The sequence below is a fragment of the Thermothelomyces heterothallicus genome, assembly GCF_042370625.1.
Source record: "Thermothelomyces heterothallicus CBS 202.75 unplaced genomic scaffold P884_scaffold_50, whole genome shotgun sequence".
Lineage (NCBI taxonomy): Eukaryota > Fungi > Ascomycota > Sordariomycetes > Sordariales > Chaetomiaceae > Thermothelomyces > Thermothelomyces heterothallicus.
Genome location: NW_027192611.1, coordinates 32,702 through 45,396, shown reverse-complemented (window position 1 = coordinate 45,396; position 12,695 = coordinate 32,702). Strand labels below are relative to the sequence as shown.

Sequence of the window (12,695 nt, the reverse complement as noted above, 5' to 3'; positions counted from 1 at the left end):
CTTTATCCCGACCCATAACAAGGTATATGGGTACGCATAAGATCTTAAAAGGTCAAGGCTGGTCGTTATGACTGGTGCGATAGTTCCGAATTGCCGGCTCAGACCGAGGGGTAACCGAGTGTTGTTGCTTTTACCCCTGACCTGTTGGCCTGCGACTTGATGTAATTAATCAGGAGTTGAGAATCTGGAGCATATGCCCTAATTACATCTAGGCTCAGCTTGCTCTGTGCCAATGTTCATGTTGAATTCACTCTCTTAGCTCTGACCGCTGCGCCGTTGATAGCAAACTCTTCGATGCCCTGAATGTTTTGGAACACGGTCTAATTAATTATATGCGGCATGAGTCCTCGTACTAATTAATAATTAGAGCAGACAAGACGGATCGTCGAGGCCTAATTAGGCATGGAGGAAACAGGATACGTCTTTCTGGTTGAGATACGGTAATATGTGAGAGAGGAGTGAATAGTGGGAGACAATCCTCGACTGGTGCAGTATTGTGTTCATTGCCGATAAACTCAGCATCCATTGGCCGCTGTCCCCAAGGCAGTCAGGATGGATTCCAAAGAGACTTCCAGGGTATCATAATGGAGTCATACACGCACACAGCCTGACAAAATCTTGGTGGAACAGGTTGAGCGAAGGACGGAAGGGGAGACTCCTCGCAGTGCACACTAGTCCATTGATCAGTTCCACCTCTTTGGAGGCATGCAACACGAGCCTGAGTAAACGGGCATGGACTCGGGAGCAGTGCTTCAACTGGATACCCAAGGTGCACCATCAGTTCATTATTCGGAAACGGAGGGTGGGATTGAAAGGTAAAAAAAGAAAAAAAAATGAGAAGGGTGAGTGGTTCGCATGGCCTTGCGTTACCAGGAAAAATGAAGCGCCTCCAAAGGAAAGGGAGGGGTCGGAAGAAGGATTTCAAGAAGGAACCAATGAGAATTGGAAAGTAAAAAAGGAATTATGCCAATCTGAGTAGTCATCCGAAGCATTCACTAATAAGATAGTGGGGCAGGGATAGCCCACCAATCAAAAGCAATCCCCTTGTGGTGTAGTTGGCTATCACGTTCGGCTGTAAAGGAATTTATTGAACCGAAAGGTCACCGGCTCGATTCCGGTCGAGGGGACTACTTTTTGGGATTGTTTGAACCCCTTGTCTTGATTTTGTATTTTTATTTTTGATCATTAATTCTTTCACTGCCTTTGCTTGTAACGATAAGAATGGTTACCGACACCAGGCCGGACACGCTTCAGGATTCAGCATCAATAGTTTCTTTCCCATCATCCATCCGGTCCGTCCTACGAAAATCAAGCAGTGGGCAGTCTCGTGGATCTGGAGAGAAAACGCCACCGAACTTCAATAATCCTGCACTTTTCCTCCATGCTATTGACGTTATGAATCCTATCTAGCCCCTTTCCCGATCCCACGCTTTCGTCGACCTCTAAAGCCCATAATTACCCCTCCCTGCGGAGCAACCCCGATGACGCGCGCCTTGCTCTGGTCGAGGTCTGAGTGCATTTCCCGCTACATCATCTTCCTCATCTCGGCACCGGAGTGTTCTTCCAGGCTCGGCCACCACCTGGCACCAAGCAGTTGCAACTTGGCACAGAGGGCGTCCTCCTTGGCCGGGTCCCATGATCGGGCCGCGACTTCGAATCGATCCAGACCGAGGAAGTCGAGCTCGATTGCCGAGCAGTGATGTAAGTAGACACCGCAGCGACTGGGGAAGCCCTTGACGTCGGCGCCCGAACCCAGGCCGAAAGTAACGCGGAGGTCATCCTCCTGTCGTTTTACGGAGCAAGATGGCGGGGGACACCGCAGGTTGCAGACGATGTCCTCTTCCTGGTCGGTAATTGTAATTAATAGGGGCAAAGTTGGCAGAGGATGGTTGATTGCGAGGGGGCCCATGATTGTTTCCGTGACAGATCAAACTGCAGGGGTTGAGGAATAATACTGTGCCTTGTTATGGAGTGAAATCCGGCGTCAGACTGAGGAGCGGACATCCTCCCCGCTACGAGATGCTGGTTCCTGAAGGTTGATCTTGTAGCCAAAGTAGGCCCCGAGATACTTGAAGCGTGGCGTGGTGCGGTGTCAGGTTCTTTTGTTATTAATTAACAGTTTATTTGATAGGGGCACATTTCCGGAGGGACCACGCATTCCAATTCGGGGATCAAGTTTTATTCGGTACCATCGTTAGGATTGCCGACAGCACAGAAACCTTTCTTCCTCTCTTTCTCATCCAATAGAGTGCTTTCCCTCCAAATGGGAAGCGAATGGAAACAAGAGGATGCTCAAGCGCAAGCTGCGCAGACGGCCTCGGCGGCAGAGATGACCTCGAGGGCACCATCGAGCCCGCAGTTGCTGAGGACGCACGTGGCCGCGCCGGACCGGAGGGCGTCGAACTGGTCGCACATGCACTTGTAGTCGTCGGCCTGGCAGCCGAGGTCGGCGGCGGCGTTGACGATGCAGTCGTACTGTTTTGGGTGTCTTGTCAACCACTCCTTCACTTCTGTGGCCGTTTTCTCTCAAAGAAAGAGAAGAGGGAAAGGAAAAGGCAAGGGAAAGAAGAGAAAAGGAGACTTACACCGCACTTGGGAATCTGGTCCACCTCGGGGCACGCTGCCTGGCGCTTGACGGCGGGGCTGGCGGACGCCACGGCGGCAAGGGCGGCGACGACGACGGTAGAGAACTGCATCTTGAATCGTCGGTAGTGAGTATGAGTGTGAGTATTATGGTTGTGTTTGTGCGTGTCTTTGATTGCCACAAGTTTGAGCTAAAGATCCGGGCCGGGAATTGAGCTATGCTGCTGTTGTGGTTAGGCAAAGAGTCCCATAGGAGGGGGGGAAGCAGGTATTTATGCCATTCCATGCTCGTGCTCGTCATACTTGGTCGACAAAGCAGCTGCCATCAGACCAGTGCTGCTCTGTCTCGCTGTTCTCTTGGTGGGTTTCCGGTCTCCCATCCTATAATACGACTTATGGCTCCGTCCCCACCTCAACAACCCTGGATTCTGTTTCCCTCGGCCGCTACAGGTAAAGTAGGTACATGTACATCACACGGTCAAGGATACGCTATTGGACGTTGATCATTTCGTGGCTCCGAAGTGCCAGGGAAGTGACTGGCGCAGGTCTTGAAACGCCTGCTCGGTCACCCAAACATATCGTCAGCTCCAGGAACGCGCGGCATATAACCCGATATCCGGCGAGAGCCAATGAGCAAAGAATGGGCAGGTTCCCGCACCCGTATTGACCTCGGACAATTCACCATCATTGTCCTCGACGTTACATTTTGCGGGGAGATCTGAGGTAGAAGTCTGGGCGCCGATCGAGATGGAGTGAAGGGGGAGGGGAAGGGGGGTTACACCAAGAGTTGTAGAGCGAAACTATCCGACAAATGAAATAGTGGAAAAGCTCCGCTACCGTTTCATGCTTTTTGAGTTATGAGTTGTTCGCCGAGGTATGCAACTGCTCTGTTCCATGTGAAGCCCTGCTACTATATGTTGTTCCACACCAGTTTACGAAAAACGCAACTTTGAGCATCTACTTCCTGGCTCCCTTCTCCCTTGTTGCTCCTGGGCAACATTTCGGCGGCCCCCGTTGCATATACCACGGCTCTGATAGGTGATAGGGCGAGCTAGAGAGCTCTGCATGCCGCCTGCCTCAGCATAAGGAATGGTAGTATCATCGGATATCCAGCATCCTATTCCACAAGCAATAATGGAACCAAGAAAGTGCTGTGTCATGCCCCCAATAAGAAAAGTGAACAACATATCGAGAGTCGTAGCGTAGCGAGCATAGCGATGTCACATGCGTTGGACGAAGCGGAGAGCGTTACACTGCCGGACATAAGGGTGAGTAGGTCACTGTCGGAGTCGGTCGAAGGACCAAAACCACAGCACAACCAGCCAACTCGCGTGTTCACCTGTCCGCGAGACCTAGACGCCCAACTGCCGGGTGAAGAGCCTGGGCTCAAGGGCCACGTCTACAAAATCCAGGCTGTTAATTACCGACTTGTCACTAATTACCACGGAGTTGGCTGAGATATGATAGTTTCTCTTGTTCGGTTTATTTACACTTACTCTATTCTTGCGGGCTCCAACGATGATATAGGCCGTCTTGTCACGTTGTCGAAGTTGCGAGATGACTTAATTAAGCGTCAATGGGAAGGGACATGGTGCAGCTCACCGGTCAGCTAGTTGCGGAGACGCAAACTCGATGAAGTAGCTACCGAGCATGTGACAACAACAACGTTGCGCTCGGCTCAAACAAGTTAATTACATGACATCTCTGACACCTACTTGTACCCAAGTTACTGATACAAAATGTTGGGGATGGTCACATTGGCAGAGCAGTCCCTTTTGCCAAGAACATGGTTGTTACCACCAACGCTACCTCTGACCACCCTCGACGTTGGAGCTCAGACGAACAACACTCACTACCACCACAACATGCTTAGGCTTGAACACAACGAGGTTGTCGTAACAAAATTTCGGAAATGGCCGGCTCGGGCTCCGACCGAGCCTTCACTCTGTAGTCGCAGGTTGCCAAGGCAGAAGAAGCTTTCCCCTGGGCCGCAACTACAGGAGCTTTATTGGCGAGCCGAGGATAAACACTTTCATGGGAGACGTTCTTGGTCTGAATTGAACGAGACCTAAGTGAGCAGTGGTCTGTCTGTTTCTTCGGGCAACCAAACCCCAGACGGGGAGGCCTTGGATGGGCGAGTCGCGAGAAAGGGAATGAGTTTGCGGCAGAGGAGCTTGTGAGCTGGCCAGTCAATGCATTGGCATCTCTTGGAAGAGTACGGGACCGCAAAGCATCTGGTACAGGCCACCCCCGGCATCTGGCACATGGTGCATAATCTACGGCTCTCCCTAGAGGAAATCGCTCTGAGTCCGACTGTGTGAGGATCAAGTCTGCAAGAACACTGGTGCAAGTGTTAGCCAGTGCTAGTGGACATGTATTAGCCATTAAGGAAAGGGGAACGCCCCGGATCGGATTCAAGCTGATATCCCAGCCTGGATGGCAAACTCCATATCTGGCCCGAACCGCGGGTTTCAAAGGCGACAGGGGGTAAAGAAACCCGAGTCATGTGTTCCTGCTTCTATATATTCATCCTCTTCTTTCCAATCGCAGTCTCCGTCATGGTCTGCGTTGGCTACCTAATTAGGTATCTATGCTGAGCGGGCCAGCCTCTCCCTCATTCACGGCCTGATGATGTCTCCGTGTAGCAACTGAGGTACGACAGAATATGGGACGCCCAGACGACGTGGGCAAACTCTGTTGAAACAGGCAAAGCTGGCGATTCCCCGGAATCGGAAACAATCGCGTGCCGATCGCGCGGTCGCGGATGCCTGAACACGTTGAAGTCTGAGGCGAGGAGGGTCCAACTGAGGGCACTGAAAGCCCATCAGGGCGGCGATTCATCCCTCTCACAAAGAGTACTCTCTTCTTCCTTTACTCGATAAGCCGAGTTGTGCGGGGGGGAAACGCGAACCTGGGCCTGGATAAGGAAAGCGAGGTTGGTGCAACATGTTGTAGAAAGAAAAACTGATTACCTGAACTTTTTTATCAATTCATATGACGCACGCTGAGTGAAAACAAGAAGGCGCGAGGGCACGGGCCGGTCATGTGGCCCTAACCGCCCCCAGATTGTTTCCAGGTTTTGCCAGGGGTTGTTGTTCCCAGTGTACGGAGTAATCACAGACTCGTATGTACGTACATATGTAAGAGACGGGCCAAGGTTGGGCATTGCTGTAGGGCTAACACCTCTCGTTGGCATCGTCTCCGGTGACTATCAAAAGCACCTAGCCAATCCTTCAAGGTCCGAGACTTGCAGTGCAGACGCGCCGCGTGCGGCGCCTGGGTTACTTAGTAACGTGCGTGCTGTTTCCCCTATTCTTAGCATCTTCTCTTGGCCAATAATAAGCCGCCAAGAAGGGCGGATTGTTGTCGGGGTGTGTGGGGAAAGATGGATGATTGAGCGGTCTTCGTATCTCTGCTACGGTCGTTGATGGCGATTGGCGATGGTGGAAGAAGGAAGTCGAACAGGGCCGTTCTGCAGGAAGCCCTAGTGGGCCCAGTCTACCACAGGGTGGCCTGGAATTAGGCCGCCAAGACGCTCAGCCTCGTGATTATGTACAATAGGTACGGAGTAGTTACTATAGTATGTATGTACATACACGCATATAGTACAGTACAACAGTTCCAGCAATCTGTGTCTGCTTGAAGAGGCAGCAAGGACCGGGCGGTCGGCGAGCGGCCAATTCCGGTCCACCAAAATGCACGGCAAGGAGCGATGCCGTGCGCCCGCCGCGTGTCTGACACACCACCTAGCGTCGACGAGAACCTTAGTACTCGGGTCGGAAATGGTAGCTTAGCCCGTGTGTTGACATTATGTCTCGCTGACAGTTTCCCTGCGTGGGCAGTTCTTCTACGAGCTTTGAGTTCTGATGCGAGTCATCGAGCCCCTTTCAAAGCTGGAGCCGTCTCTTCCCTCTTCCAACCATACCCATCCTCCCAGGGAGAAAGGGTGAAAAATGGTGCTGAGCCTTGCGGATGGTGTGGATCGGTGCAACAACCATCGGTTGGGAGCAGGGAGAGTATGTACAGTACATACATAGGAAGACGCCACAACGGCCGGCCACCCGCATCAGGATGCGGCCTCTGTAACCACATCTGTTAGGACGCTCTAACCGTCTCGGGCGTCTCAAGTTGAGATTGTGGTCCCTGGTTGGCTTCTGGTATCGAACTCCGTCAGCACTTAGTGCAACCAAGATCTATGTCTTACACTTTAAAATAGCTTCGCTAACAGGGCCTCAACCACTGGCTGCGGCCACTACTCAACGAGTTCGCCCTCGCGACGGGGTTTCAGGCTTGGCCAACATGCCCAACATGCCCAACACGTTGGGAGTCGCAGACCGTTTGCTCGGGACCCCTTGGACGGCAGGGAAACCCGACAGAGAGTATATAGTTGGTGACTCTGGCGATCATGTCCAAGTCTTCTCGAGCCAGATCAAGACGACTTTTCGATTCCAATAGTTTCTTCGCATCCTCGCCTTCGTCTGCCTTCCCGTCCATTCTCAAACGTCTTGAGCAACCAGTCATTGCAAGAAGCTTGATATTCCCCCTCTTTCACATCTCAGAGAACCAACCCCTCCGTCAAGATGGCTGGAGTAAGTCAGACGCCGCCACAAAACGAACTGCTGGGGAGACACATATCTGTGTACCGCCCGGTGGAGTAGCCGCTCGCCGCATTGCCCGTGCTGACCACTGCTTTGACAGTACATGAGATACCCGATTGTCCAGAACTACTACAATTCGTTGACCAAGGACTCGCACGAGTGGAAGGTTGACCGGCTCTGGAACACGATCCTCAACCTCTACTTCACGGCCGCCGAGGACTTTGGCGTCGAGATCCAGCCGCGTCCCGCTCCCAACGTGAGCAAGGAGGCTAACGACGTCACCGTCGCCTATGTCCACCACGTCAGCAACAAGAGGAAGGCGCTCTGCCTGTGGGAGAACAAGCGGCGCGAGTTCGAGGGCCAGACCGCCGTCTGGACCAAAGCCGTGACCGAGTTGACCAACTACATGATCAAGGAGCGCCAGGCCAGCAGACAGATGGGCGAAATCATCTTCGGCGCCGTCACCGTCGGCCGCTACACCCGCTTCTACGTTCTCAGCCCCGGCAGCACGGCCCTCGAGGACTACCCGGGCACCAACGGCACCCCCTTCGAGTTCCGGAAGGATGAGGACATGATCGTCAAGATACTGCGCGAGATCAAGGCCACCGTGTCGCGCCCCAGCACCCCCGCCTCCCGCCCTCCCTCCAGGAGCAGCAACACTGCCGCCTCCCGCCCTCCCTCTAGGAGCAGCAACACTGCCGCCTCCCGCCCGCCCTCTAGGAGTGGCGGTCAGTGAGTGACCATCGAGCGTCCTGGACGACGGTGCGCACGGCAGCGCTGGCGAGGCATATGGTGCCCGGCAGGTCTGGGTACAATCCAGTCGCCACCTGAAGTTCGAGACGATTGATCTGGATTCATCCCGAGCGTGGCGGCATAGCTTTGGAGTAGTGCAACGGCATCTGTGGTTGTTGGATCTTTGCTTGTCATCAATAAAAGACCGCGGGCGGCCTTGGTCTGGAAGCCGGACTTTTGGACCTATTGGAAACGGAGTTAGATCTTGAATAAACAGTAGAGCTGCCTTAGAACTTCCCTTGCGTAAGATTGTGGTGCTGAGTTGCGGTACGCCATCACAACTTTCAGCCGTCAACCGCCGAGTCCCAAAAACCCACGACCGCTAAAAATTTGAGCGAATATTATTTCTGCCGGTGTCAAGTAAGCGGTTTGGTTGCCTTAAGCTCAAGGTCAGCTGTTCCTTTCTTGCTTACAGCCCTGGAGCTGCTCACGGCGTGGGCCGTGCCTTCCCCTGAACCAGAACGCAACCGCTCCTACCTCCCTAAGCTGTGAGTCTGTCACTCAAGGAAAGGACGGTTTAGGGAAATAAGCCGCTCGTCTTTTGTAAACTGATGGAAACAGGTTACGACTGTAGGCGAATCTGTCCCTGCCCGTGTACCTCCGGTATGCGAAGCTAATGAACGTGTTGTCATGAGGCTGTTTAATTACACAATTATGCTATTAGATTGACTTTCTGCCCACTATACAGCATTTTGAATTCTCCAAATCAACTCTTTGGGAAACTGTCATATATGAACTTATACCATGGGACGCGAGCGTGTTCCTCCCATTCCTATATTAGGCGACTTTCTCCTCAGGCCTTGCTGAGCGGCTCAGTCATTACCCCGAGCGACATGAGGGTGCATCCTTGATTACGACACTGAGAAAACGCATGTTAGTAACACGATTCCCGCAGCAAAATTTTCTCAGGAAAAAAAAAAAAAAACGAGGTTTCGAGAAGAGAGGGGGAAGGGGGGGGGAAGCTAGTCATTACCCGACTGCCGTAAAACCCAGTAATGGCGGTCCCGGGAGCAGCTCTGAACTCCTTTTCTACCATGATGTTTCTCCGCGATGTGTATTTCGAGCCAACTTCTAATGCCCGCTCACGATTCGTATGTATCTGTTTCAACATTAGAACAGGGGTGCTTCCCATGACACGCAGCATGGGAAACGGAAAAGAATGTACCTTGAGCCAGGTTAAATGTCCTTCCTTATACAGCCAGTTCTCAACGTTCCCCCGGAGAAGCTGCTGGCCGACCTCGACTTTGTTGATCATTTCACCCCCAGGCCCGTCAATTGGGAACTCGACAATCTCGGAATCATCATCCTCCTCGTCTTCGTCTTCATCCTCGTCTTTTTTTCTCTTGGGATCTCCGATACGTGAAAATCTCCAGCATTCAGCTGGCACACTTGAACTGTTAAAGGAGAAATCAATGCGGCCAATGTCAAGGTCAACGACGGTAAGCTTTACAAGATGTTTCAAGTGAACCCCGCCAGGGCCACCAAACCGGGACCAAAACAGCGGCTTAAATCCCGACACATATGTTCTGGGCGCTAGTAGGAAGTCTTCATTCAAGTTCAGCGTCGGGGACGGCACGTCAGGATACCAAACCGCCGAATGTCTGAGGCTATTGTCGTCGGCTCCATGGGAACTCGACATGGAAGATTCAACAGGCCGCACAGCCCCAACGCTGACCATTCGGAAGGCCTACATTCCGGAACCAGAACTCGATTAGCATGAACAGGCATGGCAACACGAGCCGATCAAGAGAGGCGAAGGGAAGTTGTCTCACGTCAAACCCGAACTCGAGTGCCATCATCTCCTCACCTGGCGTGACGATGTCACGTAGCCGTTCAGTCCTTGGTGCGTTATCAGGATGCCCAAGCCACGCAGATAGCCGTCTCGCCGTTCCACGCCCGCTGACGAATTGAAGAGCGTGAATACCGCCAAGGCCGACGGCCACGTTGAAACCAGTCAGAGACGCCCCGCAGAGATGCACGCAACAACTCTGGGTGCCGGCAGCCGTATAGCCCAACCGTACGACCTCCCCATTGGTAGCAGTCAGGGACAAGCCGGCAATGTATACCGAGCCACCCAGGCGGACTGTCGAGGCAGCTACTTGGGAAATAGCATCCACTCGAATGGCCACCCGTTGAGTCTTTGAAAGCACACAGGCCGTCTGCAGGCCGCTGAGATTGCCGCTAACCCCCCGGATACTACCCTCGACAGAGACCCACGGCGGCCCGGAGCATTCTTCGTCTGGCAGGGGTCGCAGGGGAGCAGATCGTCCGGCGGATTCCGTGTCGGGGGTCAGCTCGTTCCAAGAGAGCTCCAATAAGTCCATCACGTGTCGGATGAGAGCCCAAACGCGTTTCCGATTCTGAGCGGCCCTCCCCAGTCGGGTACCGGATGTACGATGGTACAGCCAGCGCCAGTCTCTGCGCCCGATGCCGCCAGTGGTGTTGAGATCCCGCGCGGCTTCGAACAGCCATGAGCGCTCCGCATTCTCACCCCGAAAACGAGACGCCCAGAATTGCTGACTGTGAAATGTGAACCAAAAGGAGCGCGATGCCAGCCGGGCGTTCAAGACATCTCGGGTCGGTAGATACGCAGCTATAGCAGAGCATAGCTCCTTGGGAAGCAAGCCGAATGGATCCTGACCACTGGACGATCTGGCAGTAGCGGATGACTCTGATGGGTGGTCCCAGGTTGGCGGAGACTGTGGAGTGTCGGCGAGGATCTCCTGGATCTCGGAAGAGGCAAGAGGGTTGGTGTTGTACACGGCGTCGAGCCCCGAATCACGAAAATCCCTGTCGGCAAAGCGTAAATACTCCCATGGAAAATAGTCATCCTCCGGAAAGAGGAGAGCTAGGCCCCCATAATCATGACCCCAGTCGATGATGTTCCTTGCGAACACCGTCGGGACGGAGTTCAGAACGTCAAAGAATCTCGCGCAGGGGACCAGATCGGGGTAGCATGCGTCTTGAAGCAGAGACCAGCAGGCATCGTGGATGACGAAGCCACGCTTGCCGTTAATCTCGGCGGTTTCGGTCATGACCCCGAATTCATGTTCCAGTGGGTTATCATAGCCGGGGTCGTCCCACCGAGCGCTGGGATCCGGAGGGGCGATGAAGCCTCCGAAGTGCGGGTCGGAGTAGTAACCGACTCCGGTCAAAAAGATCTCTTGACCTGCAATGTTGTGGCACACTGGGAAATTCACCAGCGCACTCAGCCGTTGCTCCGTTTTCCCTCTCCCGCTGAATGCACTTACGCCCACGAAACTGACCCATCCATGAAGCGGAGCCTGCTTCTCCGACAATGTACCAACCGCATATGGCGCACCTGACGAGGCGAGGACTCATGTTTCTTTGCGTTCTCTGGGAATGGAATTAGGGGGTTTCGATGCAGCTTGTAAGTAGGTAGTCTGTCACCGGGGGGGGGGGGTTACCGGATTGATGGGGAAGGTTGCCGTTGCGGAAGTAATTAGCGAAAACAGGGCAGAACAGGTTGTGTAAAGGAAAGAGAAAAAGCAAGGTTGTTGTTGTTGTAAGAATTTGGACTTGAGGAGAGGGACGGGAATGGAAGAAGAAATGCACCCGCCGAAAAACATGATACTAATAAAAGATAAAAGAAAAGATAAAAGAGCAAGCAATAAACAATGAAAGGTGCTGTGCCGTTGGCCGCCTGCTGCGGTCGTGTGGGTTGGGGGCGGGAGCAGGCAGGTTGGCCTAAGCGCTATACCCGATCGGGAAGCGCATATGCATGTCCATACATACGTAAGGTACGGATTACACTGTACCTAGCGCTCTCAACAACGAAAACAACGCAAATGTAAAGCGATATTTGCTTTGCTTTGACTACACGTAAGTAATATTTACGTCGATTTGAACTTGCTCAAATCTACTAAGTGCCCTAACCCAATATAGAGCGCCTTACTATCCATCCCGGCCCAGCGCCACTGAGCTATCCATCAAATCTTACAACCAGCCGCCGAAACGCTCAAAAATACAGTAAAATTCGAAGACTTCGAATTCCGTTTATTCGACTGAACAATAGCTGTTCTAGCTAAGCAGTAGCTATTCTAACCAAGCAGTAGCTATCCTACATTTCTACATTCGCCAATGCCTATAACATAGGGTAAGGTTCGCTGTGGCTGTTGTGGCGGTTAGGTCATCTTGCAGGTGTGTTTTATAATAGTGTAGAACTATAGATAGGACGGTCAGCCACTACATACGGGTCTTGGCAAATATGTCAAATATACTCAAGTAAGTATGCCCGCGTATTTGCTTGACAGAGGGTTGTATTTGCGTTGTATTTGCGATAATTTGACTTGCTTACGTTGAACGTATTTGCGTTGTTGAGAGCTCTGGGCGAATGCATTTAGCGAGCGTGCCTCGTTACGTGGGTAGCTCGTGGCTAGTGCGTCAGAAGCTTGTATATATGTAATCCGTATGTACACTACATACGCTTCTGACAGATTGGTCGGAGAAACGTTCAGGTTGCTTATTCCTTCAACGGCTTGTTGCATCGACCCTCGCATTCCTGAACCACGCCCAGGTTCACATTTTCCTCACACAGCTCGGCTTATCGAGTACAGGAAGAAATCAAGACGAAGAAGAAGAAGAGGAAGAAGAGGAAGAGGAAGAGGAAGAAGAAGAAGAAGAAGAAGAAGAAGAAGAAGAAGAAGAAGAAGAAGAAGAAGAAGAAGAAGAAGAAGAAGAAGAAGAAGAAGAAGAAGAAGA

General features: G+C 52.5%; 4 protein-coding genes and 1 non-coding gene across 5 annotated transcripts; 2 read left to right on the top strand and 3 right to left on the bottom strand.

Moving 5' to 3' along the window:
• The first annotated feature begins 1,040 nt into the window (after positions 1-1,040).
• On the top strand, positions 1,041-1,127 carry P884DRAFT_t184. The gene has a single exon. It is a non-coding gene; the product is annotated as a tRNA-Tyr (tRNA).
• A 143-nt stretch (positions 1,128-1,270) lies between these two features.
• On the bottom strand, positions 1,271-1,771 carry P884DRAFT_321020 (uncharacterized protein; the record flags this gene model as incomplete). The annotated part of the gene is made up of 2 exons (XM_069445395.1): positions 1,271-1,509; positions 1,530-1,771. Coding segments are annotated over 2 exons (309 nt in total), but the record flags the coding sequence as incomplete, so codon positions are not given.
• A 521-nt stretch (positions 1,772-2,292) lies between these two features.
• P884DRAFT_288370 (extracellular membrane-like protein) lies at positions 2,293-2,748 on the bottom strand (the record flags this gene model as incomplete). Its single annotated transcript, XM_069443944.1, has 2 exons — positions 2,586-2,748; positions 2,293-2,475 (listed from the first exon to the last, which is right to left on the bottom strand). The coding sequence occupies exons 1-2, from the start codon at positions 2,694-2,696 to the stop codon at positions 2,293-2,295; spliced, it is 294 nt and encodes a 97-aa protein (XP_069293162.1). The 5' UTR covers positions 2,697-2,748.
• A 4,348-nt stretch (positions 2,749-7,096) lies between these two features.
• Positions 7,097-7,917, top strand: P884DRAFT_321012 (uncharacterized protein; the record flags this gene model as incomplete). The annotated part of the gene is made up of 2 exons (XM_069445393.1): positions 7,097-7,172; positions 7,282-7,917. The coding sequence occupies exons 1-2, from the start codon at positions 7,164-7,166 to the stop codon at positions 7,915-7,917; spliced, it is 645 nt and encodes a 214-aa protein (XP_069293161.1). The 5' UTR covers positions 7,097-7,163.
• Positions 7,918-8,766: 849 nt separating this feature from the next.
• On the bottom strand, positions 8,767-11,315 carry P884DRAFT_213424 (uncharacterized protein; the record flags this gene model as incomplete). Its single annotated transcript, XM_069439211.1, has 5 exons — positions 8,767-8,832; positions 8,947-9,072; positions 9,139-9,660; positions 9,746-11,160; positions 11,225-11,315. 5 exons carry the CDS (start codon positions 11,313-11,315, stop codon positions 8,767-8,769), a joined length of 2,220 nt encoding a protein of 739 aa, XP_069293160.1.
• Positions 11,316-12,695: the final 1,380 nt, after the last annotated feature.